The 27,872-nt window shown below is 41.1% G+C and overlaps 1 protein-coding gene across 1 annotated transcript; it reads left to right on the forward strand.

Moving 5' to 3' along the window:
* The first annotated feature begins 8,364 nt into the window (after positions 1–8,364).
* On the forward strand, positions 8,365–27,291 carry PLA2G12A (phospholipase A2, group XIIA). The gene is made up of 5 exons (XM_008571980.1): positions 8,365–8,388; positions 9,694–9,841; positions 20,566–20,642; positions 21,713–21,878; positions 26,230–27,291. The coding sequence occupies exons 1-5, from the start codon at positions 8,365–8,367 to the stop codon at positions 26,346–26,348; spliced, it is 534 nt and encodes a 177-aa protein (XP_008570202.1). The 3' UTR covers positions 26,349–27,291.
* The last annotated feature ends 581 nt before the right edge of the window (positions 27,292–27,872 follow it).

Here is a 27,872-nt window from a genome sequence, read left to right on the forward strand (position 1 = left end):
AAAAAAAAAAAAAAAAGGAAAAAAAAAAAAAAAAAAAAGGAAAAAAATCTGGGCAGCAACTGATTTTGGAATATATGTAGAAATGGGCATTTCTTTTTTTTTTTTTTTTTTGTCTTTTTGTCTTTTTTTCATGACCGGCAATGGATTGCAACCCTCAGTGTCGCGCCCGTACCGGACCGGGACCGGCAACGGGATCGCAACCCTCGGTGTCGCGCCCGCACCACGCTCAGCCAGTGAGCGGACCGGTCTCTATATGGGATCCAAACCCTCTGTGGGAGCAATGCCGCGTTCCCAAGCGCCACACTCAACCGAGTGCGCCACCGGGCCGGCCCTCCTTTTTAAAAAATTTTTGATAAAAATACATAACATAAAATTAACCATTTTAACCATGTCTACATGTACAGTTCAGTGGTATTAAGTACTTTCACGTTGTTATACAACCATCACCACCATACATTTCCAGAAACTTTTCATCTTCCCAAAGTAAAACGTCATACCCAGGGCCGGCCCGGTGGCACACTGCTACAGTGCGCCGCTTGGGAAGCGCGGCGGCGCTCCCGCCGAGGGTTCGGATCCCACATACAGACCGGCCGCTCACTGGCTGAGCAAGGTGCGGGCGCAACACCGAGGGTTGCGATCCCGTTGCCGGTCCCGGTCCGGTACGGGCGCGACACTGAGGGTTGCGATCCGTTGCCGGTCACGAAAAAAGACAAAAAGGAAAAAAAAAAAAGTCATACCCAGTAAACAATAACTTCCCCCTTCTCTCTCCCATGCTGCCCACATTTTTCATTCCTTTTGTCATGGGATGCAGAAGAATATTTGCTTATCTCTTGCCGTGTAAGAAGGGACCCCCAAATAGTGGCTTAAATAACAATTGTTTATTATTTTGCTCATGAATCTGGGGTTGACTGGGCTCAGCGACGAGTCCCCTTTCCGGTTTCTCAAGCAGTTGCAGTCAGACAGGGCTGGCGCAGAGTTATCTCAAAGGCTTCTTCACTCACACGTCTGGTGTCTGGGCTGAGAGGACCTGGACAGCTGGAGCTTCTCAGACAACTCTCTCTATGTGGTCTTTCCACATGGTCTCTCAACAGGGTGGACCCAGGGTCACCAGACTTCTAACATAGCAACTGATGAGCATCCCAAGAGAAACTGCAAAACCTGCCCGGCCTTTTCTAACCTACCCTGGGAAGTCATTCAGCATCCCTTGCATCATGAAGGCCTGCCCAGGTTCAAGAGAAGGGGACCTAATCCCTCTTTTGATGGAGGGGTGTCAAAGAATTTGTGGTCATGTTTTAAACCACCTTGTCCTGACCCAGCAATCCTGGAGCAACGTGACACTTTAGAAGATGTCTACGAATGATATAGAAAAATACTCAAAGGGTTCAAGCGGGAAACCCAACACAAGATGCACCCTCAGATGACCTAGGAAGGGGTAGTATCAAAGCCAGTCTGTAAAGCGACCTGGGACCTGGGGGTTTTGCAGCAGAGTGGACCCAGGTCAGGACCGAGGATGAAGAGCCAGCTCTCCGATTTGACTCCATGTGGCAAAGACCAGGAACAGCAGGAATGGGATAACCTGACTCCAGGGTTCCCCCAGTGTAGAGGTCTGTCTCAGGGCTCCTAACTGCAGACAACAGAAGCCAATCTGATTTAATGAAAAAATAAAATTACTTAAAGATATACAGTTTCCAGAATTTCCAGGAAAGCCAGAGAATTGGAGTCTATGTATCCGGAAATAATGCTCAAAGACCATCATAGGACTTCTCCATTAGAGACTCAAATTGCCACTAGATGGGGCCCCAGTGTCCATGTACAGCCTGCATTGCAGAGGTTGGACACTGGACGCTGCTGCTAGACCCTCTGCCAATGCTACTTCTGTGAGTCAGCACAGCCTCCCCTAAAGGTGTCCAGGGAACAGAACTCACTGGGTATGGAGCTTTGCCATCATCTTATACTTAATCCTCTCCTCAGAACTCACCATCTTACAAGAGAGACAGGAAAATAAATTATGAAGCTATACCTTGCCAGGTACAATGGTAAGGAAAACTCAAGGATGATCTGAAAATCAGTCTGAAGTGTCTGAGTTTCCCCAAAGGTGAGGTTAATATGAATTACGGAAGAACTTTCCAGACAGATGCAAATGCACAGGCTCTGCAGCTTGAGCAATATATATGCCCATTTTTGTGTTTCTATAACAGAATACCTGGGACAGGGTAATTTATAGAGAAAAGAGGTTTATTTGGCTCACAATTTTGGAAAAGCTGCATCTGGCATGTGCCTCAGGCTACTTCTACCTATGGCAGAAAGAGGCTGGGCAGCCAGTGGGAGCAAGGAGATCACATGGAGTGCGTGCACGGGGGAGAGAGAGAGAGAGAGAGAACACGCATGTGGAGAGAGTGTGCGTGCACATACCAGGCTTCTTTTAACAACCCACTCTCTGAGAACTAATAGAGCTAGAACTCACCTCCCCATCCCCAGAATACCCCCATGACCCAAATACCTCCCAACACTGCCACATTGGGGATCAGATTTCATAATGAGCTTTGGGGGGACAAACATATGAAGGAGCCAACTACACAAGAGAATGGAGATCAGTTCATTGTGACTGGAGCTCAGGATGCAGCTGAGGAACTGGAGGGAGAAAAGGCCAGACCAGGATGGGCCTCATGCCAAAGAGTTAGGACCACTGAAGGATTCTGGAAAGTTCAAGCTGGAGGCAGTGAGGAAGATGTAATTTTAAAGGAGTAAGACAAAATAGGGAAGACAGTTAACCATCTCTAGGGTAATTCAAACAAAAATGATGGAAGAAACTAAACCAGGGACAAAGAGGATAGTGCTGATTCTATATACGTTAAGGAGTGAAATAGATGACAGAATACTAGGGAGAGGGATTTTAGTCCAGGATAATTCCCAGACTCTTGACTGATGAGGTAATTGGTATTGCCACTGATTGCAGAAATAAAAGGAATAGAGGACTAGAAGCAAGTTTAATCAGTTGGGGATATTTTGAAATTGTGGTGCCTGTGGAAGCTCAGTGAAGATGTACAATATGCAATAGGAAATGCAAAGCTGGAAATCAACCAGAGGTTTGGAAGTAGCCAGGAACCCTATCTAGAGAAACCAGACACCTTAATTTGTCTTGATGGTCTAAAACCTGCCATCTCACGTAAGCCGGCTCCTTTCCATCTGTCCAGTGCTTCCTCCGTGGGTGCCAAGTAATCTTACATTCTGCCTATACAGATCACTTGAAAATCTCTCTCCCTGATCAAATGTGCCTGATGATAGACCTGACAATCCCCACCCTGCCCCACAAGCAGAGAGCCATTATCTTCAACATGTTATGGAACCAGCCCCAATGTTCACAAATGTGGTGCAGCCATCTCTTGTTCTTTACTTTGTCCCATCTTTTTTTTTTTCACTTTTACACTATATATTTATTCATTTTTGCAATAAATATTTTCACAGATAGCATGTGTCAAATTCAGTGGTGAACATGAGAGACAAGGTTGGGGCCCTCACAGATCTAACATTCTAATGGGAGATGCGAAGATAGTTACCATCAATTCCTTTCTTTCCCGTATACATAGGCATTCCTTGTTCCTCTCATCAGAAAGGTGGAGATTATGTCTCCTCCCTGGAATTTGGGCAGGGCCTGTGACTGCTTTGGCCAATAGACTGTGGATGAAGTAACACTCTGGGACATCCAAATCCAGGCATTAAAAAGGCCTGGAAGTTCTCGCTTCCTCCCTTTTAGAGCCCTGAGCTGCCACAAAAGGAATGTAGGTTACCATTCTAAAAAGAGAGGCCACGTGAAGGAATAGCAAGGCACAACATACTCAACCCTACACCACCATATGACTGCAACTGCATAAGACAGTCTATTCCAATTATCCTAGCACTGTATAACAAATCACTCCAAAACTCAGTGGCTCAAAATATTTGTTTTGCTCATGCATCTTCAATTTGGGCAGAGCTTGGCAACTCCGTGTGCTACACCCCATGGCATCAGCTGAAAAAATCTTGACTAAGGGCAAGAAGATTCACATCCAAGCTGGCTCACTTACATGGTTGGCAAGTTAGTGCTGACTATCAGCTGTAATCTCAGCCAGAAATGAAGCTTCATATGGTCTGGGCTTCTCCAGGGCATGGTGGCTGGGCTCCAAGTGCAAGTGTCCCAACAGAGAGCCAGAGGAAGTTGAGTCATCTTTTATGAACTAGCCTCAAAGTCACATAGCATTTTACTTTGTCCCATCTTGAAATCTATTCATGCCATTGACTTTTTAGCCAGAGGCTGGAACCCAGCATTTATTTCCCTTGAATTAGAGCTCCCTTTTAGAGATTAACCTCCCATTCTTAGCACTGGGCAAAGATTGATCATATAGCTGAAATTATTTCACCACATGGCATTTATTTTCATCATAATAACACTGCTGAGGCCATTTAGTGAGATGGAAAAGACTATGCTGTGGATTGAATGTCTCCCCAAACTCATTGAAGCTTAATCCCCACTGTAACTATTGAGGGTGGTGAATCTTATTATGGTCTTTGAAAGGTAGGGCTTTGAAAAGGCAATTAGATTATGAGGACCATGCCATAGTAAATGGATTAATCCATTTGATGGTTTAACGGTGGTCATGCGCATGGTTCTGTTGGCTTTAAAAGGAGAGCTCATGAGAAGCTCTCTCTCTTGCTTCTGCCTTTCCCACAATGTGATACCCTGCATTGCTGAGATCACCACCAAAGAATGCCCTCACCAGATATGTCCCCTGGACTTTGGACTACACAGCCTCCAAGACTGTAATAAATAAATATTGTTTCTTTACAAATACCCAGTTCTCGGTATTTTGCTATAAGCAACAGAAATGGATATTAGTCTGTTTCTGTTGCTTATAACAAAATACACAGAACTGGGTAATTTATTTCAAAAAAATTGGGGGGAACTGGGTAATTTATTTTAAAAAATGAAATTTGTTACTTAAAATTTACTTTGTCCTATCTTGAAACCTATTCATGTAATTGATTTTTTAGACAGAGACTGGAACCTAGCATTTAATTTAAGAGAAATTAATTGGGAACCAGGTATTTTAAAAAAATGAAATTTATTGCTTACAGTTTCAGAAGATAGGAAGTCTAAAGTCCAGCAAACATATCTGGTGCAGGCTTTCTTTGGTGGTGACTTCAGCGATGGCAGGGTATCACGTTGCAAAAATGGCAGAGCAGAGGGAGCAGAGAGATAGCTCCTCATGCACTCACCTTTTAAAGCCCTCAGAATCAAGCCCCTGATCACCATTTTTAATCCATTCACTATGGCATGGCCCTACAATCTAATCACCTCTTCAAGGCCCCACCTTTCAATTACCATAATAGGACTTCCCACCCACAACAACCGTTAAAATGGGAGTTAAGTTCTGGGGGGACGTAACCCAAAGCACTGTCCTTGATCATTGGTATTTTGATTTTGTGTTATTGTAAATAACACAAAGGACTGCATAATGTCTTAGTTTCCAAGTATTCTAAGTTAATACATTACATTAAACCCAAAAAACTTTGCATTCTCACCTCATTAATACCATCACATTCCGTGATGTCCTTGTATAGAAACCCAATAGTGGTTTCTAGAAGAGATAGCTGACTGTGCTTATTATTGTGCTGGGAAGTTCTGTATAGAAAATACAACTTAGGGCTGGCCAGTTAGCTCGGTTGGTTAGAGCAAGGTGTTGTAACACCAAGGTCAAGGGTTCAGATCCCCGCACTGCCCAGGTGCCAAAAAAATAATAATAATAAAGAAAATACAGCCTAGTCTTGGCCACCAGCAGATCCCATTCCAAGGTACTCATATAGCTCAAACAAGAATCAACACAAATATAGTATATTTTATATTTTCACAATTTTATTTTGATAATACCCACTATAATTGCTGGTCCCAATTCATCTTCTATTTTTCTTCCTGACTACAATTGTGTTTTGTCCCCAGTACTCCAATGAAATTTGTCTTGTGAAGTTCATCAATAACCTCCAAGTCACTAAAACAGGTGGTGCACATCCAGTCCTCACCTTCCCCACATCAGCAGAATTGGTCATTCTGTCTTTCTTTGACACAATGGAACACAGCACTCTCTTAGTTCTACTCCTGCTGCACTTGACTGCTCCTTCTTGGTCTCCTTTACTCGTACTTAGTTCCTGACCTCCTAAGACGTAGACCTTGTTCTGCTTCTCTTTACACACCCACTTTTTAGAGAATCTCATCTAGTGCTATGGCTTTAGAAGCCATTCCTATCCTGGCAACTTCTAAATTTATTTTTAACCCTTATCCCACCTTTGAACTGCAGGCTCAGAATAAGCTTCTCAAACACGGTATGCCTAAAATTAATTTCCTAAATTTTTCCCCAAAACCTGCTCCTGTACAATCCTCCCCATTTCAGTTAGTGAAAATTCTCTACCTTTCCAATTGCTTAGGTCAAAACCTCAGCACCATCCCTGATTCCTCTTTCCCTCATATTCAATCCATCAGCAAATCCCTTTGGCACTACCATCAAGTTACATCTAGAATGTGACCATTTTTCACACCTCCATTGTTCCCTCCCTGGGCCAAGCCATACTAATATCTTACCTGGTTTATTGTGTCCTACCTGGCTTCCTATTTTCAGCCCCTGCTCCCCCATAGTAAAGTATATATAGAGACAAACTAGCCATTTTATCTAGCAGGACAGGCCTGGAAGACAGCTGTGGATTTGCAACCAACGCCACAAAAATAACAGGTTTTACTGATTAGATGATAGTGCCCTGTATAGAAGGTTCTTTTCAAACATTTCATGCTACTATTGAGAAGAAAAGATGGAAGTGGGTCATCTAGAAGTAGTTGTAAGATACGGTCATTCAGGGCATGCATCCTGTGCAGTGGCACAAGGCCCCACATTCAAAAGAGGTCCACACTTAACACTCTGCTGTTGTCACCTTAAATTCTTAATAACTTCGAACAAAGGGCCCTGCATTTTTATTTTGCACCTATTCCTGCAAATTATGTAGTTGGTCTCTGGTCAACATCAAACACTGGCATTTGACAGCAGGAATTAAGAGGAAAAAGTAAATCTTGGAATTACTGCAGCAGAACAACAAATATCTAATCACTGAATATAAAAAAGAAAAGAAAAGAAAACATAAACCCTTGTTCTAGAAGTACAGTGGGGATTCCCATGGGAGAACACAGTGGAAAAGGAGATTTTCTTGACAGAAAAAGAGAGCAGTTCCATCAGCCAGAGGAACTGGCATTTGAGAATTTAATCCTGGAGGAGAGATGAGAAAATAGAAGACAAAGTTTGAATCTGCAGCAATAAGGCTATAAGAAATTAGAAAGTGATAAGGCCAGGAGTAAATGTAGAGAGAAAAGGAAAAAAAGGAGAGGCTTTGGGTCTTAAATGAGACTGAAACCAGGTTATCTTACTACATTCTGTCCTTTCTTTTGGAAGATTTATTCCTGAACCAAGGAGTTTTTCTGGAAGACTTGAACCAAGTCTGTTTAAAGATTCCCATGTTGGAGCTAGGTGATACCTCAGAAGTAACCTAGTCCAACATCCACACTTCAGAGATGAGAAAACCAGTTTTCCAGAAGCTAAGAAAATGATTTTATGTTGCTGTTTCTAAATGTGTTGTAAAGTGCTGTCCAATAATTTTTTTAAAAACTCTCTCTCTGCTTCCACATCTTGCAATGTGAGACCCCTGGGTCACTGTTGCCACCACCGAGGCTTTCACCAGCTATGTTCCCTGGACTTTGGACCTCCTAGACTCTGAAAGTAATTTAAGGTCACCAGTATGGAAGTATATTAAACAGCAGGCTTGGACTGTTTTCTGGATCACATATATTACATGAATTCAGTGTAACAACACTTGTTATAGCTGGACATAGCGAGAAGACAGCCATCTGCAAGCTGGGAAGAGAGCCCTAAGCACGAATCTGACCATGCTGGCACCCTGATCTCATACTTCCCAGCCTCCAGAACTCTAAGAAATAAATGCCTTTTGTTTAAGCCACCAAAGAAAATAATTAATTAATTAATTTTTAAAAATCTTTGGCATCTTGTGAGGACAGATAGAGGCCTTGGTTTGACTGGATATTGTCATATGATTTCTCACCTCTGACTCCTTCACTGTAACAAAGATAATACCTTCCAGGAACATTCCTCCCCTTCCTCCACTGTGGTAGGAGTTGATCACAGCCCAGGATGCCTGGCTGAGGGTCTGGCTGTAGACTAAAGTCCAGCAGGGTATCCACTAAGCCAGCCTACAGGAGGGAGGGAGACTTTTCTCTCTTTCTTACTTGCCCAAGGGCTGCACCTCTGTAAAACGGTGTTGTGAATGTGCGAGATCATGAACCGAAGTGCCTGGCACATAGTAAGCACTCTCTGAAGAGGTATGTAATTTTTATGAACTCTACACGCACATTTATTATAAACCCATGAGGTTTGTAACAAACACAAATAGCCAAACTAAAATATATTGGTAATTCTCATAGAAAGGACGCATCTATTCCCAACACTTGCAACACTGCCCTAAATCATACCGTAAAATTATTGAAAACTGCTGGGATACTAAGATAACCAGATATGTATAGCTCTGGTAAAAAGTACTGCAATCGTTATTTATGGATACTGCACAGCGCTGGGGAGGAAAAATACAGGGAAACGTCACTAGAACTATTCAGTTACAAAATATCTTAGTAGAAAAACGGTGATTTCCTTGATTACGATTTTTTACCGCATTTATTTGCAGATCAGGGAAGGAAATTTGTGGTTTTTACTGTCAAACCATTTTTTTTTTTTTTCTTACAGAAAATACAAACCAGCATCTAGCTCATCCTGGTTAAAATAGCCTTGGGATGACATCCCCCAGATCCATCACCGCTCCCCCAACAGCGGCCACTGCGGGTCTTTAGAACCAGGCCCGGACTGGAGAAAGCGAACCTGAGCAATGCAAGATAAGATCCAGAGTCGCCCACGTCTACGACAGAATCACATTTTCTTTTCTTGGAAGAGAGAGAGAGAGAGAGAGAGAGAGAGAGAGGGAGGGAGGGAGGGAGAGAGAGAGTGTGTGTGTGTGTGTGTGTGTGTGTGTGTGTGTGTGTGTGTGTGTGTGTGTGTCTGGCCGCTACTGGGATCTGAACCCGTGATCTTGGTGTTATAAGGCTGCGCAGAATCACGTTTTCAATCCGAAACCTCAGCTGGACCTTCGCAGCGCTCACTGCAAGAGGCTCAATTCTCCGAAGTTGCCCACACCCCCCAAAACGTCGGGGTGGCGGGGATGAACCCTGCCAGGTCAGGATAAACCACTGGGGTCCGTCCTGCACTCTGGCTGCCCTGTACAACCACGGGAGGGTTTTTTTTTTTTTTTAAACACCGGTACCCCTGAACCAATTTACTTAGGCTCCCGGGGGATGGGGCCGAGGAATGAGTACTTTTGTAAGGCCGGCTCAGGTAATCTGTAGTGAGCCTGGACGGAGGGCCCCGGGAGCGCGCCAGACGACCGCGTGGGCGTGGTGCCGCCCCGCCCCGCGCTCCCCCTTCCCCGCGCGCCTCTGACGCGGCACGCTCTGCGCAGGCGCATAGGGGCGGCCGCCGGCCCAGGTAGGGGGTCCCTGCAGAGGAGTGGGAGAAGACTGGCCTGCTAAAGAACAAGTCATGTTATCTTCTCCTTTGGCAGGGTTTAGAGACTCTTGGGTCTGAGAAGTGGGGTAGACGTAGTGTGGATTCAGCAGTGACATGTGACAAGATGTATCATAGTATCCTGAACGCCGCCTTGGACCTCCTGGGAGGCGAGGACGGGCTCTGCCAGTATAAGTGCAACGACGGTGAGAGGTCACCCAGGCCCAGTGAGGCCCGGGCTTTCAGGGGAATTGGGATGACGGAGGTCGTGGATGTGTGAGAGTGACGGATACAAGGCAGACCTTGACGGTGTCCTTTGCTGTGGAAGAACCTAACCACTGCTAGAATTCTTGCAGTTCTTGTGATTGAGCAACCTGGGTAGAGGTTCTCACTGCTATTGTTAGAACGAGAGAGGTCGTCTGAGTGCATTGTTTTCATTGCTTTTGAATTACTTCTTTTTTTTTTCTTTGCAGTTGCACGAAGTTGCCTAAGAACTTAGTAACATACAAATCGTGGAAGTGAAGTGGAACAGACTGATTTTAGCTCTATTTTAGCGCTTATAAATTAGCTGAACATGCAGGCAAACCACAGATTTTGAAATCACGCCATATTAATTTTCTCAAGAGTCAGTATTAAATTTTTTTTTTCTGCAAAGCTATAGAAAATAAATTGTGAACTTTGTACAGACTTTTGGTATACTTGATTGTCGAGAAAGAGTTCTGATAACTCTTCTAGAAAATAATCTACCAACACTTGACAGTTTTCTTTCCTTGAATGTCAGTCACCACTCCTCATTGTTGGTTAACATTAATGTAATTGTTTTCATTTACTCTTTTCACATTTTTGAAACATTAATTCTGTTTGAATCTAAGAACTCGTTTGGTGGCAATGCGACTAGTAGTCAACTCAGTATATCAGGCAGAGATGGTTCGTTGAAGCACTTTTTCGAATGCTTAAATATTTTAATAGTTCAGAAAAAGTGCTTGGGTTTCTGTTGGGAAATCCAAAATAAGATAACACTTGGGAGATCATGTTTCCAATAAAATTAGGCAAGATCTGGGTGTCGTTAATGCTGGCAGCTGAAAATAGTAAGGAACCCGATGACTTTAACATAGAACCTGATTGTGTGTATAGGTGAACTTAAAAGGAAACTATATCGTGTAAAACTGTGATGTCACCTGCTGCCTGTAATTCTTAAAATAATTTCTGGCTTTATGTTAATAGAGGTAAAGAATGAGCTGTATCTTGAATGCTATAAAGTACTGAACAGGTAGTTTCATGTTTCATTACTTCTGAAATTTATGCCTAAATCTTACCACTTGTTTGCAACAGGAAGAATGTTTTTGTCCTTGTAGAGCTTGTTAGGAGGAGTATAAGTGAATAATTTAAGGATTAAATGGTTGCCTTTCCTTAGGCAAATACTGTAGTTTTACTTAGTCATTCCCATTCATTATACAAATATTTGACTCTTGACTATGTATCAGGTGTTGCTCTACTCATTGAAGATTCAGCAGTGAACAAACCAGACAAAATCCTTGTCCATGGAGCTTATGTTCTGGTAGCCAGAGACAGTCAGTCAGTAAACTAATAAACAAGTAAAATAAGCCAAATATGGGGTATATGTAGGTCTGTAGTATGCCTGTGCTTTGAGAATAGTGAAGGAGGGAAGCCAGCAGTGGTGGTGTTGGAGGCAGTTTACTCTTTTGAGTAAGTTATTGAGGGAAGACCTCACTGATAGAATCTTTGAGAAGAAATGTGAAAGTGGTAAAGGTGACACTGCTAAAGGTAATTTGGGGGATGAGCATTCCAAGCAGAAGGAACAGCAAGTGCAAAGGACCTAAGGAGAAAGAATGACGCCACAGGTTTTGGCCTGAGCCAAAAGAAGGGTGCATTGCCATTTACAGAGTCAGAGAAGACTTGGAAGGAGTAGTCTTCATACGTTTATTATGAGTACTGAGTTCTCGAGTTTATTTGCATTTAAAATATCTCTGAAGTTGAGTGGATACTATTCCTATTGAGTGTTTTAATGTTTCCTCTTACTTAATCTTTTTCATCTTCTGCAAGCCTCACAAAATTTACCATTTGGAGCTTAGAACAAGATCTCCAGTATAAAAAACACAAATGCACTTGAGAATTTAAGAAATGGTATGCTTCAGTGAAAAATCCTTTTGTATCTAAGTAAGTAGTCTCTTCAGTAGACTTAGGGTTCCAAGTCACCATGCTGATAATTTCAACTCACGAGAATTGTTCTTTTATTTTCTGTTACTTAAGTCTCCCTGGAACAATGCTTCAACCTTTCCTATATTTTGAAATACAAATGACCAAATTAGAATCAAACAGAAATAGACAAATCCCAAAGCTAGGGTGTATGGTGGTTAAGGAGTGTTTTTTAGTTGCAATGAAGAGATCAAGGGAGCTTTTTAAAAAGAAAGAAAGTTAATGGTAAGGAGAGGGTGGTCAGATTAAGGGGCACAGACTTGTTGCATTCAACTATCCTTGCTTTACCTAAGGGACTGGTGTTATAGAGCCTTGCTCCCTTACTTTTGGCCATCCTCCGTTGGGTGAGAAAAAGTCTTTATTGAAAGTTAAAAGTAAAGTTATTTAGGGGAACAAATTGGATAGTCGCTATTTTTTTCTTCTTTTTTCTCCCTGACAGCAGAGAAAATTTGAGGAAGAAAACGTTCCAATTTCCTTTGAAAAATAGAAAGCAAAATTGGCTTATAAAAGTGTTTTTAAAATTATGAATAAGTCATTAATTTATTCAGTTATGTATGTTCTCACAGGATCCCTCTGGCTGTTGTGCTGAGAATAAAAAAGGTCAACGGGATGGGGGAGAAAGAATGGAACCAGGGCGATGCATGCAGGAGTCCAGACAAAAGATGGTAGTGGTTTTGTCCAGGTTGGTAGTGGTAGAGGTGGTAAGAAGTGGTTGGATTTTGGATATATTTTGAAGGAAGAACCTAAAGGATTTGCTGATGGCTTGAAGTAGAATATGAGTAGAGTTAAAAATACGATCGAGGGGGCCGGCCCGGTGGCGCACTGCTACAGTGCGCCGCTTGGGAAGCGCGGCAGCGCTCCCACTGAGGGTTCGGATCCCACATACAGACCGGTTCCTGCTCACTGGCTGAGCGAGGTGCAGGGAGCAGCACCGAGGGTTGCGATCCCGTTGCCGGTCCCGGGCCGGTACGGGCGCGACACTGAGGGTTGCGATCCGTTGCCGGTCATGAAAAAAGACAAAAAAAGGAAAAAAAAAAAAAATACGATCGATGGTTTTACCTGAACAACTGGAAGGATGGAGTTGCCATTAAATGAAAATGGGGAAGACCGTAGAAAGAACAGTTTTCAGGCATTAGGAAAAATAATAGCATATTTGTATGATTTTGAGAGTGATTTGGTATAGTGTAAAACACTGATGAGGGAGAAAAGGGGGAGAATTATCGGAGTCATATCCTTAAGGTAAGTGAGAGGGGTGGGTTGGCCAAGAACAGATAACATTATAACATTATTCCTGTTAATAGGAACGAAGGTAGAGGATATGGGCATAGATGCCGGTAAGGTGGGTAGACGTTCAAGTTCTCTTCTGATTGCCTCAGTTTTCTCAGTGAAGTAGGAGTCAACGTTATCAGCTGAGAGAGGTTATAGGAATAGAGATGTTGGAGATTTGAGGAAAATGAACAAACTAGAAAAGTAAAGTAGCATAAGGGCCCCGTGGAGATTAATGATCATGAATTTAGAATCTCGAGTGTTTAGAGATGCGGGTTGGGATTCCACCATTGTGCTTCCTACAAAACACAGTGGCAAGATCAGTGTGTGGCCCTACAGCCTTCCCCTTATGCTTCTCATCTGCTTTATATTCTTTCAGGTGAAAAGAATTGGTATATTTGGAAGTATTTACATCAAATTTAGAAAAAATATATAGAAAAGAACTAATTTTGTCTCAATCCAGAAAAATCTTTAGAATTCAGCTGTATGACTGAAGCCTCAGAGAATACAATGATATTTTGATTCATTTATTTACTAAAAGTTTCAGAAGTCCAAAGCTCATGTAGTCTACATGCCAGATAAGTTGGCCTACATAAATTAAGCATCCATATGTGCAAAGTTACTGAGAATGGAGCTGGAGAGGAAGACATGACCCCTCTTTTCTCTAGACCTAATCATTCCCAGGTAGAACAAAGAATAATGAGAAAATATTGGGCCTCAAGTAACTAAAGAGATTTTTCTGAGACTTTCTCCATTTTCTTTCCTTGATGTAGGGGAAAAAAGCTATCTCAGTATAACAAGCTGCTTATATGACATGTCTGTTTCTATTAACATATATGCTAGGAAGAGACAGTGTGAGGAAGCAGACATTGCAGGCTTATTGTAAATAAAATTAACTTCACATTTTTTAGACAGTTTTGAGGTATAGTTTACATACCCTAAAATGTCCCCATTCTAATTGTACAACTGAATGATGTTCAGTGAAATTATAGATAAATGCAATCATCACTACAGTTCCATTTTAAAACAGTTCCATAACCCCAAAAAGTTCCTTTGTGCCTGTCTGCAGTTAATCTCTGCTCTTATCTCAGTCTTAGACAACTAGTGGTTTGTTTTTTGTCTCTATAAATTTGCCTGTTCTGAAATTTCATATAATCAGAACCATATAATATGTACTTTTTGTGTCTGGCTTCTTTCATCTATCATGATGTTTTTGAGGTCAATCTGTGCTGTAGTATTTATGAATAGTATATTCATTTTTCTTGCTGAATAATATTCCACAGTGTAGACATAGTATATTTTGTACATCCACTTACCAGTTGATGGATATTTGGATTGTTTCCAGTTTTTGACTATAATGAATAATGCTGCTTTCTGTGGACATATGTTTTCATCTCTCTTGGGTCAATTCCTAAGAGCAAAATTACTGGGTCATATAATAAGTTTATGTTTAACTCTGTAAGAAACAGCCAAATGGTTTCCCAGAGTGGCTGTACCATTTTACACTTCCATGGGTAATGTGTGAAGGTGGTAGTTTTTCTGCATCTTTGCCAACACTTGTTACTTTTTAAAAAAATAGTCATTCTAGTGGATGTGCAGTAGTAATCTCATTGTGGTTTTAATTCGCACTGTCCTAATGACTAAGGATACCAAGTATTTTTTCATGGGCTTATTAGCCATTCACATATCTTGTTTGGTGGAATGTCTATTAAAATCTTTTGCATAGTTTAAAAAAAAAAAAGAATTCAGCTATCTGAACAAATGATGAAACGACATCAAGAGAAGGAGTTATTAAGTCAAAAACAAAAATCAATGAGTAGTCTTTCCATGCAGTTGTACATGGTAGATTTGGGGGATTTTTTGTTTGTTTTTAATTCTTCCTTTCATCTCATTTTTTCCTTAGCTTTCTGTATTTGCTTACAAATTTTAAGAGACAGTAGCCCCAATGTGTCGTGGTATTTTGGTTTGACTCTAATTTTGTTGCTTCTGTTATGAGTTTTTGCATCTTTTATAAAAAACTGGCACCAGTAAAAATGCTGATTTTTTTTAATGTTCAGCTTATAACACCATTTATAACAAAATTTGAAATATTAATACATTTGTAATTTTGGCATCTGAATCAACTTAATTTTAATAAACAACTATATATATTTCCATTTAAAGGTGAATTTAGAAATTCAAAACACTTTTAAATATTTTGGAAAACTAGTTACTTCCAAGTTTCCAGTGTTGCTGTGGATAAAGAATATTTTAATTTCAGGAAGGACTGTTTCCCATTTTTTTCATCTGGTCCATTGTTTGGGTGTCCACTATGTGCCAGGCATTTTCTAGGTGAGCAAGACAAAGTTCCTGTCCTCATACATACCGACCAATGTTATGTTAATTTGATAAATACTAGAAAGAAAAGTATAGCCAACCATGGGTTGTGGGAGGGAGGAGATGCTGTCTGTTTTAGATGGGGTGAGCCAGAAAGGCCTCTCTGAGGAAGTGACATTAGCAGGTTGCTTCAAAAGGAACCAAAAAACTAAACGTACACGCCCCCTTTGCCAATTTTACCAGCATTGATTTCATGGAGTTATCCAATGTCTCATGTACAGTGGATTTTGGTTCTTTATTACTTGATTTTCTCAACTTCTCTCCTTAGGACTAGTATAAGTACTAACCCTATTTGAGACGGCAACCTCCTACATCTCAGGCCCCATTTTCTTTTTTGCCAGTTGACTCTCTGCACTGTCTCTGTTCTTCTTTGTTCTCCTATAGTGAGCATGGATTTTTTGTTTTTTCTTTCCCTGATTTCATTTGCTTCTGATCATTCTCCCATTTAAAGGTAATTATCTTTAATGAAATGAGAAAGTGTATATATGTTAATACACTCACACGTATGTACGTATCATTATCATTACACATCATCAAAATGTCATGAAGTGTTTTTATAGACTTGAGATCAAAGAAAGGTCTATGGCCATAGGTAAAATATAAGGAGAAGGAAAAATAGAAGTACTTCTGTTGTATGAACATTGAGGGAATATCCTGGGTTAAATTAAAAAATATCACTTGAGGGGCCAGCCTGTGGCTCACTTGGGAGAGTGTGGTGCTGATAGCACCAAGGCCACGGGTTCGGATCCCATATAGGGATGGCCGGTTTGCTCACTGGGTGAGCGTGGTGCTGACAACACCAACTCAAGGGTTAAGATCCCCTTACCGGTCATCTTTAAAAATAAAAAAAATTTAAAAAAATATATCACTTGAGATAGAGGATATTGGATATTAGAAACCCATGTGCTTTTAAAACTCTAGGCCCATATTAGTTGTCTGAAGGTGGTAATCTTTGATCCTCATGGAAGAGGGAGAGGGGCCAGAAGTCTGGAGACCGGCAGATGGGTGGGGGAATGTACAAGGTGTCCAAAAACATGGAAATATAGGTTAAACAATATGTTAGGTACATTTTCAAATAATATGCCCAATATTATTTCTTCAACTTCCAGATACCTTTTTAGGTGATATACTTTTAAATTTAAAGCATTGAGTCCAATTGTTAACCTGAAATATATGTATAGTAAATACATTATTTTTCATTTCCAAGCTTTTTGAACATTCTATCGTTTATTTACTTTTCTCAGATTAACAGTTTGACTTAATATATATCTCTCAATAAGTTTCTAAACATTTTAAACAGTTGATTGTTAAAAATCCTGAAAAGAGAGAGCTTCATGATGAAGCTTAAGGAACTAGAGTGGGTTCCACAAGAATATAATGCTGATCCAGCCTCTTTCTGTCTCTGGGTTTCCAGTGTGGTAGGACAAAGAAAACCATGGATAAAATGTGTAATTTTTATGATATTCCCATGAGAAATGTAGACTGGATAAAAATCGATTTAGGTGAAGTCACAACTGGTTGAGTGGTCTACCCAAAGGGTTGGGTTAATAACTTCATGGCTTCTTATAGAGGGTTTATCTATAGCATGGTGTTGTTGACCTCTGTCCTGTGTAATGTCTGTGTCTCAAGTTTATGAATATAGGTAACACCGGGTAAATAGCTCTAGATTTAAAATCTGCTGAATAATCCTGGATGATGAACTAAAACTAACAAGATAGAATTTTACAATCTTGTGTTTAGGCTCAAAAATTAAATTGCCAAAATGCTGAGCCTCTAGCAGTAGATATTAAAAGTTCATTAGAAAGAACTGATGGTTTTTTACTGCTGTCTTATGTATGTTAGCACTGAGACACAGCTGAAACATATGCTAATTATCTTAGACTGTGTTAATATGCATACTTTATCCAGCTCAAAAGGTAAACAGGCCCATCATACCTAATGATGTTAAGTTTGGGCTGCCACATTTTAAAGAGATGTAACGAACTAGAAGTGGTTAGTATTGGGAGGTTGATGAATGCTCACCAAACTCAAAAGAGACTGAAGTGGCAAACTGCAATACCAGTTTATTAATTTATAATGAGTATTATAACTGCCATGGAAAGTAGTTTATTGAGAACCTAACCATATGCCAGGTACTGTTCTAGGCATTGGAGATACAAAAGAGACAAAAATTCCAGCCCTCAGGAGTTTACGTTTTAGTATAAGAAGACAGATAATAAACAAAAAATTAGATTAGTGATATAGTCTGTTGGAAGACATTGCTGAGAATGTGAGTGACTTAAAGTCTGTTCAGGCTTCCATAACGGAATGCCGTAACTGGATGGCTTATAAACAATAGAAATTTATTCCTCTCAGTTCTGGAGTCTGGGAAGTCCAAGATCAAGGTGCTGGCAGACACTGAATAGTGTCTGGTGAGGGGCCACTTCCTGGTATAGAATAACACCTTCTCACTGTGTCCTTATATGGCAGGAGGGGCTAGGCAGCTCTCTGGGCCTCTTTTGTAAGGGCACTAATCCCAGCCATGAGGACTCCATCCTTATACCTTAATCACCCCTAATGGTCCTACCTGCTAATACTATCACATTGGTGATTAGGTTTCAACATATGAGTTTTGGGGGGACACAGACATTCAGACCATAGCAGTGAAGGAACAACTATGTAGATATCAGGAGGAAGAGCATCCACATAGAGGAACAGCAGGGTCAAAGGCCTTGAAGCAGGAGCAGACCTGGAGTATCTGTGGTACAGCAAAGAGGTCAGATGTGATGGAATGGAGTGAGGAAGAAAGGAAAAGAGAATAGTAAGGAGATGAGGTCAGAGAAGTCATGGAAAGGACAGATTATTTAGGGTCTTACAGGCTTTACAGACTTTAGTTTTTATTCTGAATAAGATGAGAAGCCATTGGAGGGGATTTGAGCAGGAGAGAGACTTCATCTAATGTATGTTTTTATAGGATTACTCAGGTTCAGTGTTGAGATTGGACTATGTTGGAGCTGATGTGGGGTTGGGGAACAAAAGTGGGGAGACTAGTTAGGAGTTTATGGCAATAATCCATGGTGGCTTGGAGCAGGATGGTAGTAGTGGAGGTGATGAGAAGTACTTAGATTCTGAATATTTTGAAGGCAAAATCAACAGGATATGCTTGCTGTTGAGTTGAATGTGGGGTATAAGGAAGTAAGAGTCAATAATAGCTAAGATTTTTGCTCTGAGCATCTGGAAGGATGGAGTTGCCATTAACTAAGAAGAGGGAATTGTGGATGGAACAGGTTTGGGATGAATGTCAGAAGGTACATCTTAAGTGTGAGATGCGTATTAGATATCCAAATGGTTAATATGTCCTCCTTCTGCAGGCCCTTGTAAGTGGGAAGCTAAATCATAAACAGTTTTCTTATGAATAAAGGACTAAAATCAGGACATAAGAGTTGAAGGACCACAATGACTTGTCTGTGATGGCCTGAGGCATCTTTCATTTTCCTAGGGCCCAGAAACGCTTCTTTGACAGTGCTGGAGAAACAAGACCAAGTTCTGTCATTGGCCTCCCCTTTTCTAGACTCATCTTAACCATTCCATTTTCTACACATTGTTCCTCAAAATGAGTGAGCAGACTATTGCTTTTTATCTTCATGAGGCTTGAGGCTGTGCTTGGTCACCTCAATTGAACGGGGAACCTCTTAGCAACTCACTTAAATCGTTTTCAGTTATTACTTTGAGTGGGTTACTTATGTTGATCGCTGATTACTGAAAGAGTTGCTTTTTTCTTCTCTCACCTTATTTTTGAGGGTAACCTTATCTTTATTTAAGTCGCCTAGCAATAAAAGTTGGTTGAATGAAAGTTGGTGGAATACTTTGTGTCTGTCCAAAGTATCCAACAATGGGATGCTATTTTTGTGTTTCCCCAAGGGGCAGAGGATTGTTTACAGGTAGAATTTACCAGAAAGCAGACAAAATAACATTTTAACAATTGATGTCTTTACACAATGGTTATTTCTTGATGTAGGAGGATTATGGGAAATATTCAGAGGGACAGTACATGATTGTCCAGTATGTTAAAGTGATTTCCATATTACATGCAATGAGATATTTCTGAATTCCCTCCAAAATTTAAAATTGCTATGATGATGCCATCTTTCTCCTTGGCACTGAAACATTGGTGCTATTAGGGAGTAATAGTATAGCTGGAGTAATATAGTTTCCCAAATATCCTCCTGGCCTTTTTCCTTTGCTGGCAAAAAAGTACATTTGTGAAATGGTTGGCTGGAGTGGGGGGCAGAATATGTGGTCCTGTAATATCTCATAGTGGTATTAAGCTTATGAAATGATCATTGGACGACCTTGTCTGTAGCTTTAGACTCTTGCTGAGTAAACTGGTTAATTAATGGTTATTGAGGTTTGTGTGCAATGGAGCATTTGCAAAAGGTTGGGAAGATACAGTTCTTGCCTTATAGGTTTTAACCTAAAACTATAACTGTTAGGATGTACAGGAAAACAGTGTGGATTTACCTTTCATGCATATAAACCCAATCTGGCATGTAACCTCTGAAATCTCCAGAAGTCCCGGATAAGCTTTTGTATGTTTTGTATGGCATAGACTTATAAATAACATTTTATGAATTGCTGTATATGTGTATGTGTGCACATTTGTATATATTCCACATTCTTCACCACAGGAGAAATAAAAATAGATAGACAAGTTAGCATTCTTAATTTGCATGCTCATCAAAATATATATTCACTATGGGCCAACCCTGTGGCTCACTCGGGAGAGTACGGCGCTGCGAGCACAGCGGTGGTGGGAGCGCTGAGGCCGCAGGTTCGGATCCTATATAGGGATGGCTGAGCATGGTGCCAGTGACACCAAGCCAAGGGTTCCGGTCACACACACACACACACACACACACAAAATATATATATATATATATATATATATATTTTTTTTTTTTCCACTATGTCAGCATCCAAATAAATATTAAATATTTTCAAGGCTAGTCTAGCACATTGTGGACTTTTTTTAGTATGTATTTTATTTCTATTGTATTTGAAAACTTACTATGATACTATTTATATTTTATAGGATCTAAGCCTCTCCCACGTTATGGTTTTAAACCCTCCCCACCAAATGGATGTGGCTCTCCACTGTTTGGTGTCCATGTAAGTATTGTTTTGTATTTGATAAGTTTTATGACTAGTAGGTTGTTTAATACTTTAGATAATACAAGATTATCAGTGTGCTCTCAGGTTCACAAATAATTTTGCTTGTTGCAGTAGTGATCTGGTTTATTACATTCTTTTATGGCAAACATAACTCCTAACAAAACTAAATGGTGTAAAATTAATGTTTTGTTTTGGAATCTTGTAGATGTTAATATACCATTTAAATGGTATTTCCTTATGTCATAAACAGTTGAAAAGTTTGGGGTACAGAAGTAACACTACTTGGGGGAAAAGTATAGATAAAGCACGTTTTCTACATTAAAACAAAGCTAAGTGGGATAGCTGTGTGGTTCTTGTAGCGGAGTATTATGGGAAAAAAATGTTTATGAGACTGATTCCTAATCACAAGGATTTTGTGTTAAAAGTTATTTAAAATAGGGCTGGCTGGTTAGCTTAGTTGGTTAGAGCACAGTGTTATAACACCAAGGTCAAGGGTTTGGATCCCTATACTGACCAGTCACACACATAAAAAAAGTTATTTAAAATAACTAAAGGTAAGTTATAGATTCAAAGTAATGGTATCTATCTTTGGAGAATGGATAAATACTTAAAGATTAAAAAACAGAAACCAAAATTGAGTTATAGGAGCTTAGAAGTTTTCTGCGACATTTCACGTAAAGTACATTTTATTTGGGGAGAGAGAGAGACAAAACACTTGGAAATATCCCCAAATCATACTTGCCTAGCCCCTGGAGAAATCTTTCAATGCCTTATCTTTCCATTTTTAAAACCATGTTTTTAATTTGGGGTAATTGGGAGTTTTGTTTGTTATTGGCAGATAACTGCAAAACAAGGAGCAATGAGGCATGGCTGAGATGGAATGAGGTGGGTAGTTGTGGATAAGAGTTATGCAGAGACTTATGGGAACCATTTGTAGGCAGAAATAGGTTTTGGAATTACAGAGAGGGCAGTCATTGTCATTTATTTCTATTAAGTCTACTTGAGTGCAGGACTTGAGCAGAGGAGTTTTGCATTTCGTTGACAATCTATCCAAATGCCTCTTGCAGCTTAACATTGGCATCCCTTCCCTAACAAAGTGCTGCAACCAACACGACAGATGCTATGAGACCTGTGGTAAAAGCAAGAATGACTGTGATGAGGAGTTTCAGCATTGCCTCTCCAAGATCTGCCGAGATGTGCAGAAAACACTAGGACTGACTCAGCACGTTCAGGGTAAGGATGATCCAGTGGGTTGGGGATGAGTGCGGTTTTAAAAGTTTTATTGAATGCTTTATATTTTGTATAGGATTTACCCGTAGGAGTCTTTCATGTATATATTATCTATTGTGATACAGCCTCTTTAATTTTCTCAGGGGAGGAGCTAATAAATTCGTAATCTAAAATGACTTACAGTCATAGGAACAAGAAGTGTTAGGAAATCTAGGAGAAGAGTGTGTGAGGAGAGAGGAAAGAATTCATCCACCTTCTGCCCTGGAGTATGTCTCTAGTCATCCAGAGCTTTATTTCTCTCAGTTCTAGATGCTAGAAAGTATAAGATCAAAGCACCAGCAGTTTCATTGTCTGGTGAGGGCCAACTTCCTGCTTCACAGATGGCACATTCTAGCTGTGTCCTCACATAGTGGAAGGGCCTAGGCGGCTCTCTGGAGCCTCTTTTATAAGGGCACTAATCCCATTCATGAGGGCTTCACCCTTGTGACCTAATCACCTCCCAAAGGCCTCAACTCCTAATTCCATCACCTTGGAGGTTAGGATTTCAAATAAGAATTTTGGAGGGCACAGACATTCAGACCATAGCAACAGTGAATTTAAGAGTATAGCACACTGGAGACTTCTGATCAAGATGGCAGAATAGATGGTCTCACAACTATTAAAAAGCAATGACTTCCAAGCTGGGGCCGCTAGAGATCAGGGGAAGAGGAGGAGAAACCTGTGGAGTTCATGAAGGCAGGAGAAGCCATGATGAGAAAAAGAAAGGACCACTCCAACCATTTCAAGCCTTCACCACTTCAGTGCTAGCCCTGGTGAGCACACGGACCAAGAGCTGGCAAAAGTCATTGCTATGCCCTTTGTATGAAGTTGCTTGGAGGCTACAGGGGAGAAAGGGCCCCAGGCCAGCAAGACCACTAACAGGGTTCCCATGGACCCACATAGGAAAGAGGGACCACAGACAACTGAAAAAAGGAACCACTGAAAGGCCAGTGAATCATCACAAGGGACCGGCACATGGACGGTCCCACGGGAAGTGTTTGGAGTGCAGGGGGTGGGGGAGACAGGCCCACTGGGGGAACAGTGGGGCACAGTGTGGACAGCTGATGTGCTTTCCAGACAGCACAGGCCCACTCAGTGGAGACTGGTCCGGAATATAGAACTGCAGGAGGTGCATTTTGCTGAAAAGACTCAGGCCTAGACTAGAGTTTCCACACAACCCACATGTACCAGACCTCACAAGACCTGGAAGTGTTTATAAGGTCAACAATTAAAACCTGAGCTGCACAAAAAGCTTTCCCCAGAGAATCAGCAGCACAGCAGCAATTTAGCTCAACCACAGGGCTCAAGTGGTGGTCCCCACAGGAAGCTCCCCCATTTTAGAAGTAACCAAAGGGCTGGGCTGGCCCGTGGCTCACTCGGGAGAGTGTGATGTTGATGGCACCAAGGCCCCGGGTTCGGATCCCATATAGGGATGGCCGGTTCGCTCACTGGCTGAGCGTGGTGCTGACAACACCTAGTCAAGGGTTAAGACCCCCTTACCGGTCATCTTTTTAAAAAAAAAAAAAAAAAAAAAAGAAGTAACCAAAGGGCAACAAATTAGCTCCAGTGCGGAGTTTAAGTGGTGGGTGTAGCTAGTAATCCAACACAGAACTGAAGAAAAGACAAAAAACCCACAGATCAAAGTTCTGATATTAACCAGTAAAGGTCTGACACCACCAAAGAATACCTATAAAACCTAGAAGGACCAGAAGAACCCCAGGCTCCTGGGTCAGGGGAGGGCCAAGGGTCTCTGCCATGCCCCCCCAATGTCTGCATTCAGCTCAGCAACAACCACCAGAAGTGCCCCAGGCTCCTAAGCTGGGGCAGTAGAGGGCCACGCATCCCCCCCCCCCCCACCAATGTCCACATGCAGCCCAGCAGTGGCCACCAAGCTGCTGCCAGAAGCACCCTAGGCTCCCAAGGCAGGGCAGGGGTCAGGGAGCTGAAGGCCTCAGCCACACCCCCCTGACATCCACATCCAGGCTGCTTCTGTAGTCACCCCAGGCTCCGGAGCCACTGGGGAGGGGCCTGAGGGCCTCAGCCACGCCACAACAATGTCCGCATCCAGCCCAGCCACGACGACCAAGCTGCCACTGGAAGCATCCTGGGCTCCTGAGCCAGGGTGGTGGGGGAGCCGAAGGCCTCAGCCACGGCCCCCCAGTGTCCACATCCGCCCCAGTGATAACCACAGAGCCACTGCCAGAAGCACCCTGTGTTCTGGAGCTGGAGCGGTGGGGCACTGAGGGCCTTAGCCATGCTCCCCCCCACCCCCCAAAGGCCATATCCAACCCAGCCATGACCAAGCTACTGCCAGAAGCCTCCTGGGCTCCCCTGCCAGAATGAGAGGGGTGCCAAGGTCCTTGACCCTGCCCCCCATCCTCCTGCTCCCACCGTATCCCTCTGCCCCGTAACACAACATCTTAGAATGTTAAAAAATAATAATAAATTAAAAAACAAACAAAAAAGAACATAGCACACAGGATTTGAAGTAGGAAGTTCTAGAAGATTTGAGTCGTAACTCTGTCTTCCTATATAACTGTGTTGGGAGGGTCCCCAAAACCACCCCCAGGTTCAGTGATTCACTAGGAGAACTCACAGTACTCAGCTAGTAGTTGTACCCACGACTGTGATTTATCATAATGGAGGGATACAAACCAAGATCAGCAAAGGGAAAAGGCACTTCAGTGTCCTCATTTTTAATATGGGAAGAATGATAGTACCTACCTCCTAGAGTTGTCATGGGGAGAAAATGAAACATTTATGGAAATACAAATCACTATTTAAATACTAGTAGTTATAAGATTTCTCTACTGTCAAGCCAAAGAGTGGTCCATACACTGAAATCAGAAGAAGAGCAATGAGAAGGCACAGAGGAAAGCTAACATTTTTAAGCACCATAAGATACTGTGCTAGATACTTCATTCATGTTTTCATTTGATGCTCACAAAAACTCAAAGAAGTACGTGGTGTTATCCCCACTTTTCAAGAGAAGAAACTGAGGTTCAGAAAGAAGTAACTTGCCCAAAGTTATATACTTATCCTTTAGACTTTCTGACTCTAAAACCTGTGCTTTGTCTACTGCAGTATTCCCCACATAGTCTCATATTATGGGTCTGATTCTGAAATCCTAATAATAACTGTCAAGGAAGAAATCTCTGTTCCAGACGAAGCTTGAATTCACAGCCTCTATATCCCCGGGCATGTGTTCGGCTAAGGTAAACTAGTTGGACAGGTGAAGCACAGGCGGACGTATTTCCTGTTTTCTGATCTAAGAAGGATATCATAATGTGGCTAAATGATGAGACCAGTTTTCATGCAGTCTCCTATTTAATAGTCATAGCCTCTACACTTCTGTGGTTGGTTGTTTTCCTTAATGGCACAGTGTTTTGCAGAACTTTGAAAATAATAAAATTTAATAATGAAAAGTTTCTTCCTTAACACAAAAGTTTGAAACTGAAAGTACTTGTACAACTAAAAACTACTCTATGCTACATCTCCGTAAGTGTAACATGTTAAGATAATCTCACCTGGGTCTTTCAGGTTTCTTAGAATAAGAAAAGCAAATTGATTACTTTTTTAAAAAAATTTTTTTAATTAAATAAAAAAATTAAAAACTGTACTGGGGAAAAACTTTTTCTTGGTGGCTGGCCAGTACAGGGATCCAAACCTGTGACCTTGGTGTTATAGGGCTGCACTCTAACCTTCTAAGCTAACTGGCCAGCCTTGAAAAACATTTTTGATTCCTGTGCCCCCACCCCCAACTCCCAAGCCAAACTGGAATATTGATCAAAGGAAGAGACTGAGTTCCATTTACTTTAAGCATCTTAAGTGATGTGTGATCAGTTCTTAGAAGCCATTGGCCATAATGAAATGTTTTGAAGTTTTTGTTTTTAAACTTTATTTCTTCTGCACCTAAAACATCTTTCCTCAAAACGCAAATTTAAGAGTGTTATCAGGTATCTCTATTATTGATTATATTTTTCAGATAAAAGGGAAGTTAACACTGATTAACTGGTCAGTGCTGTTGATAAAGACTTACTTGTCTACTACAAAATATTGGGTTGAACAGTTAAATGCAAAGAAAATATAAGATACATGGTAGAGACTAAAGCTGAAAATATGCAGATAGATATCTATATATCTATATATCTATATATGCTCCTGCTTTGAGAGGGTTTGAGGTGACTTTCACCCAACTTACCTATGAGCACTCACTAGGGATGTGCTTGACACTGTGCTGAAACATGTAATAAAGGTGAAGAGAGACTGATGCTTTGCAGTTCCCCAGCAGCAATTCTGTTTTCTTACTTTGCAGCGTGTGAAACAACGGTGGAGCTCTTGTTTGACAGTGTTATACATTTAGGCTGTAAACCATACCTGGACAGCCAACGAGCTGCATGCTGGTGTCGCTATGAAGAAAAGACTGATCTTTAAAGAAGATGCTGACAGCTGGTGACAGATGAGGACAGAACATAACCTTTGACAAAGAACTAATGCTTGTACAACATAATGTTGTCTTATTTTTGTGAAAGGATTATTTTAAGACCTTACAAGACTTTATATTTTGATGTTAAAACCTCAAAGTAAAAAGCAGAGTGGGAGAGACAGTGAGGCGAGCGTGCCTGCCTTGCCGGGAATCCTGCGCGGCGCCGCCTCAGTGTGCCGGGTTATCTTGACCAAATCTCAAAAACAGGTGCTTGTTAAAGGGAGAAATTTTAAAGAGAAGAGTATGTAACTCAGTTTTCACAACCATATTTACCGAAAAAGAGATCAAATATAAAATACACTATAAGGTCTGTTCAACATTATCTTATTTGGAAATATAGGAAAATCTTCACTTAGAAGTATTGTTTGTTTACTGTGAACTTTTAAGTACACGTTTATGCCTGGAAGGATCTGACTTGATTTTTTCCTCACATAATATGTTGTTTCTCTTTAGCCAGTTGAGCATATGAATGTCACACTTCTATTAGGATTAGTTATAAGGACAAGATTTCCATGTCTGTTTCGCTTGTAAAATCGGAACCATCAGCTGGCAACCTCTTAGGGAGTAAGCCCAGGAGATCTAAGTATTATGTAATATGCCTACAAGGTGACGTGAACAAGATTCAGAAGCACAGCCAACTCCCATTTTATGATCCACTCATATGACAAATGTCATCTTTTGTTACAATCTTTGCCTAAATTGGAGAAAACAATATCATTAGACAAGTGAAAAGGTGTTTAACATAACTCATCTGAGCACTATATGCTGTTATGCTTTGATGTTTAAATTCCCCAGCACTGGTTCCTCCCCATTGTAGAGTCTGGGATATTTTTAAAGGACTATAACCATTTACCAATTGTGGCCTTAATAAAAATTGTTCTTGGTATTGTTTTTGTTTTGTTTTGGGTTGTTTTTTGTTTGTTCATTTTTTGCTTTTTAAGTCAAAAAACAAACTGTGGAGTGAAAAGGGATAGAAAAGGCAAGCTGCAAAGAAGTACCTTTGTATATCTCTTATTTACAATGAAAATTATGAACAGATGTTTAAGAGCACATCCCAGAAAATTTCAGCTGCCTCTGAAAATGTGAATGTTGAAAACTTTTCAGCCCCTTAAAATGCTCAGCTGTGTTCCTATACTGGTCTTTCTTTACCACTAGCTGTTGACTTTCCCTAGCCCAGGATCCCAAGAATTGGAGACTTCCATATATATCCTTTGGTAACCTCTAGCCAAGTTATGAAGATAAAGTGCTTGGAAAGTCAGGGAAAGACAGCACAAGGAGAAGTGATTCATTACAGGCAGAACTGGACAGAAGGAAAAATATGTTCTAGAGAAAGAGCTACATTCCTAACTTTGAATATGTGTCATTGGTGGGAACCTAATATCTTCCCACACTTGAGATGGTGACAACTGTGCTACTAGATGTGTCCTCTGTTAAACAGCAAGTGTCTGTTTTGTGGCTAAGTGAGCAAACTA

Source organism: Galeopterus variegatus, unplaced genomic scaffold (genome assembly GCF_000696425.1).
Source record: "Galeopterus variegatus unplaced genomic scaffold, G_variegatus-3.0.2 Scaffold741, whole genome shotgun sequence".
Lineage (NCBI taxonomy): Eukaryota > Metazoa > Chordata > Mammalia > Dermoptera > Cynocephalidae > Galeopterus > Galeopterus variegatus.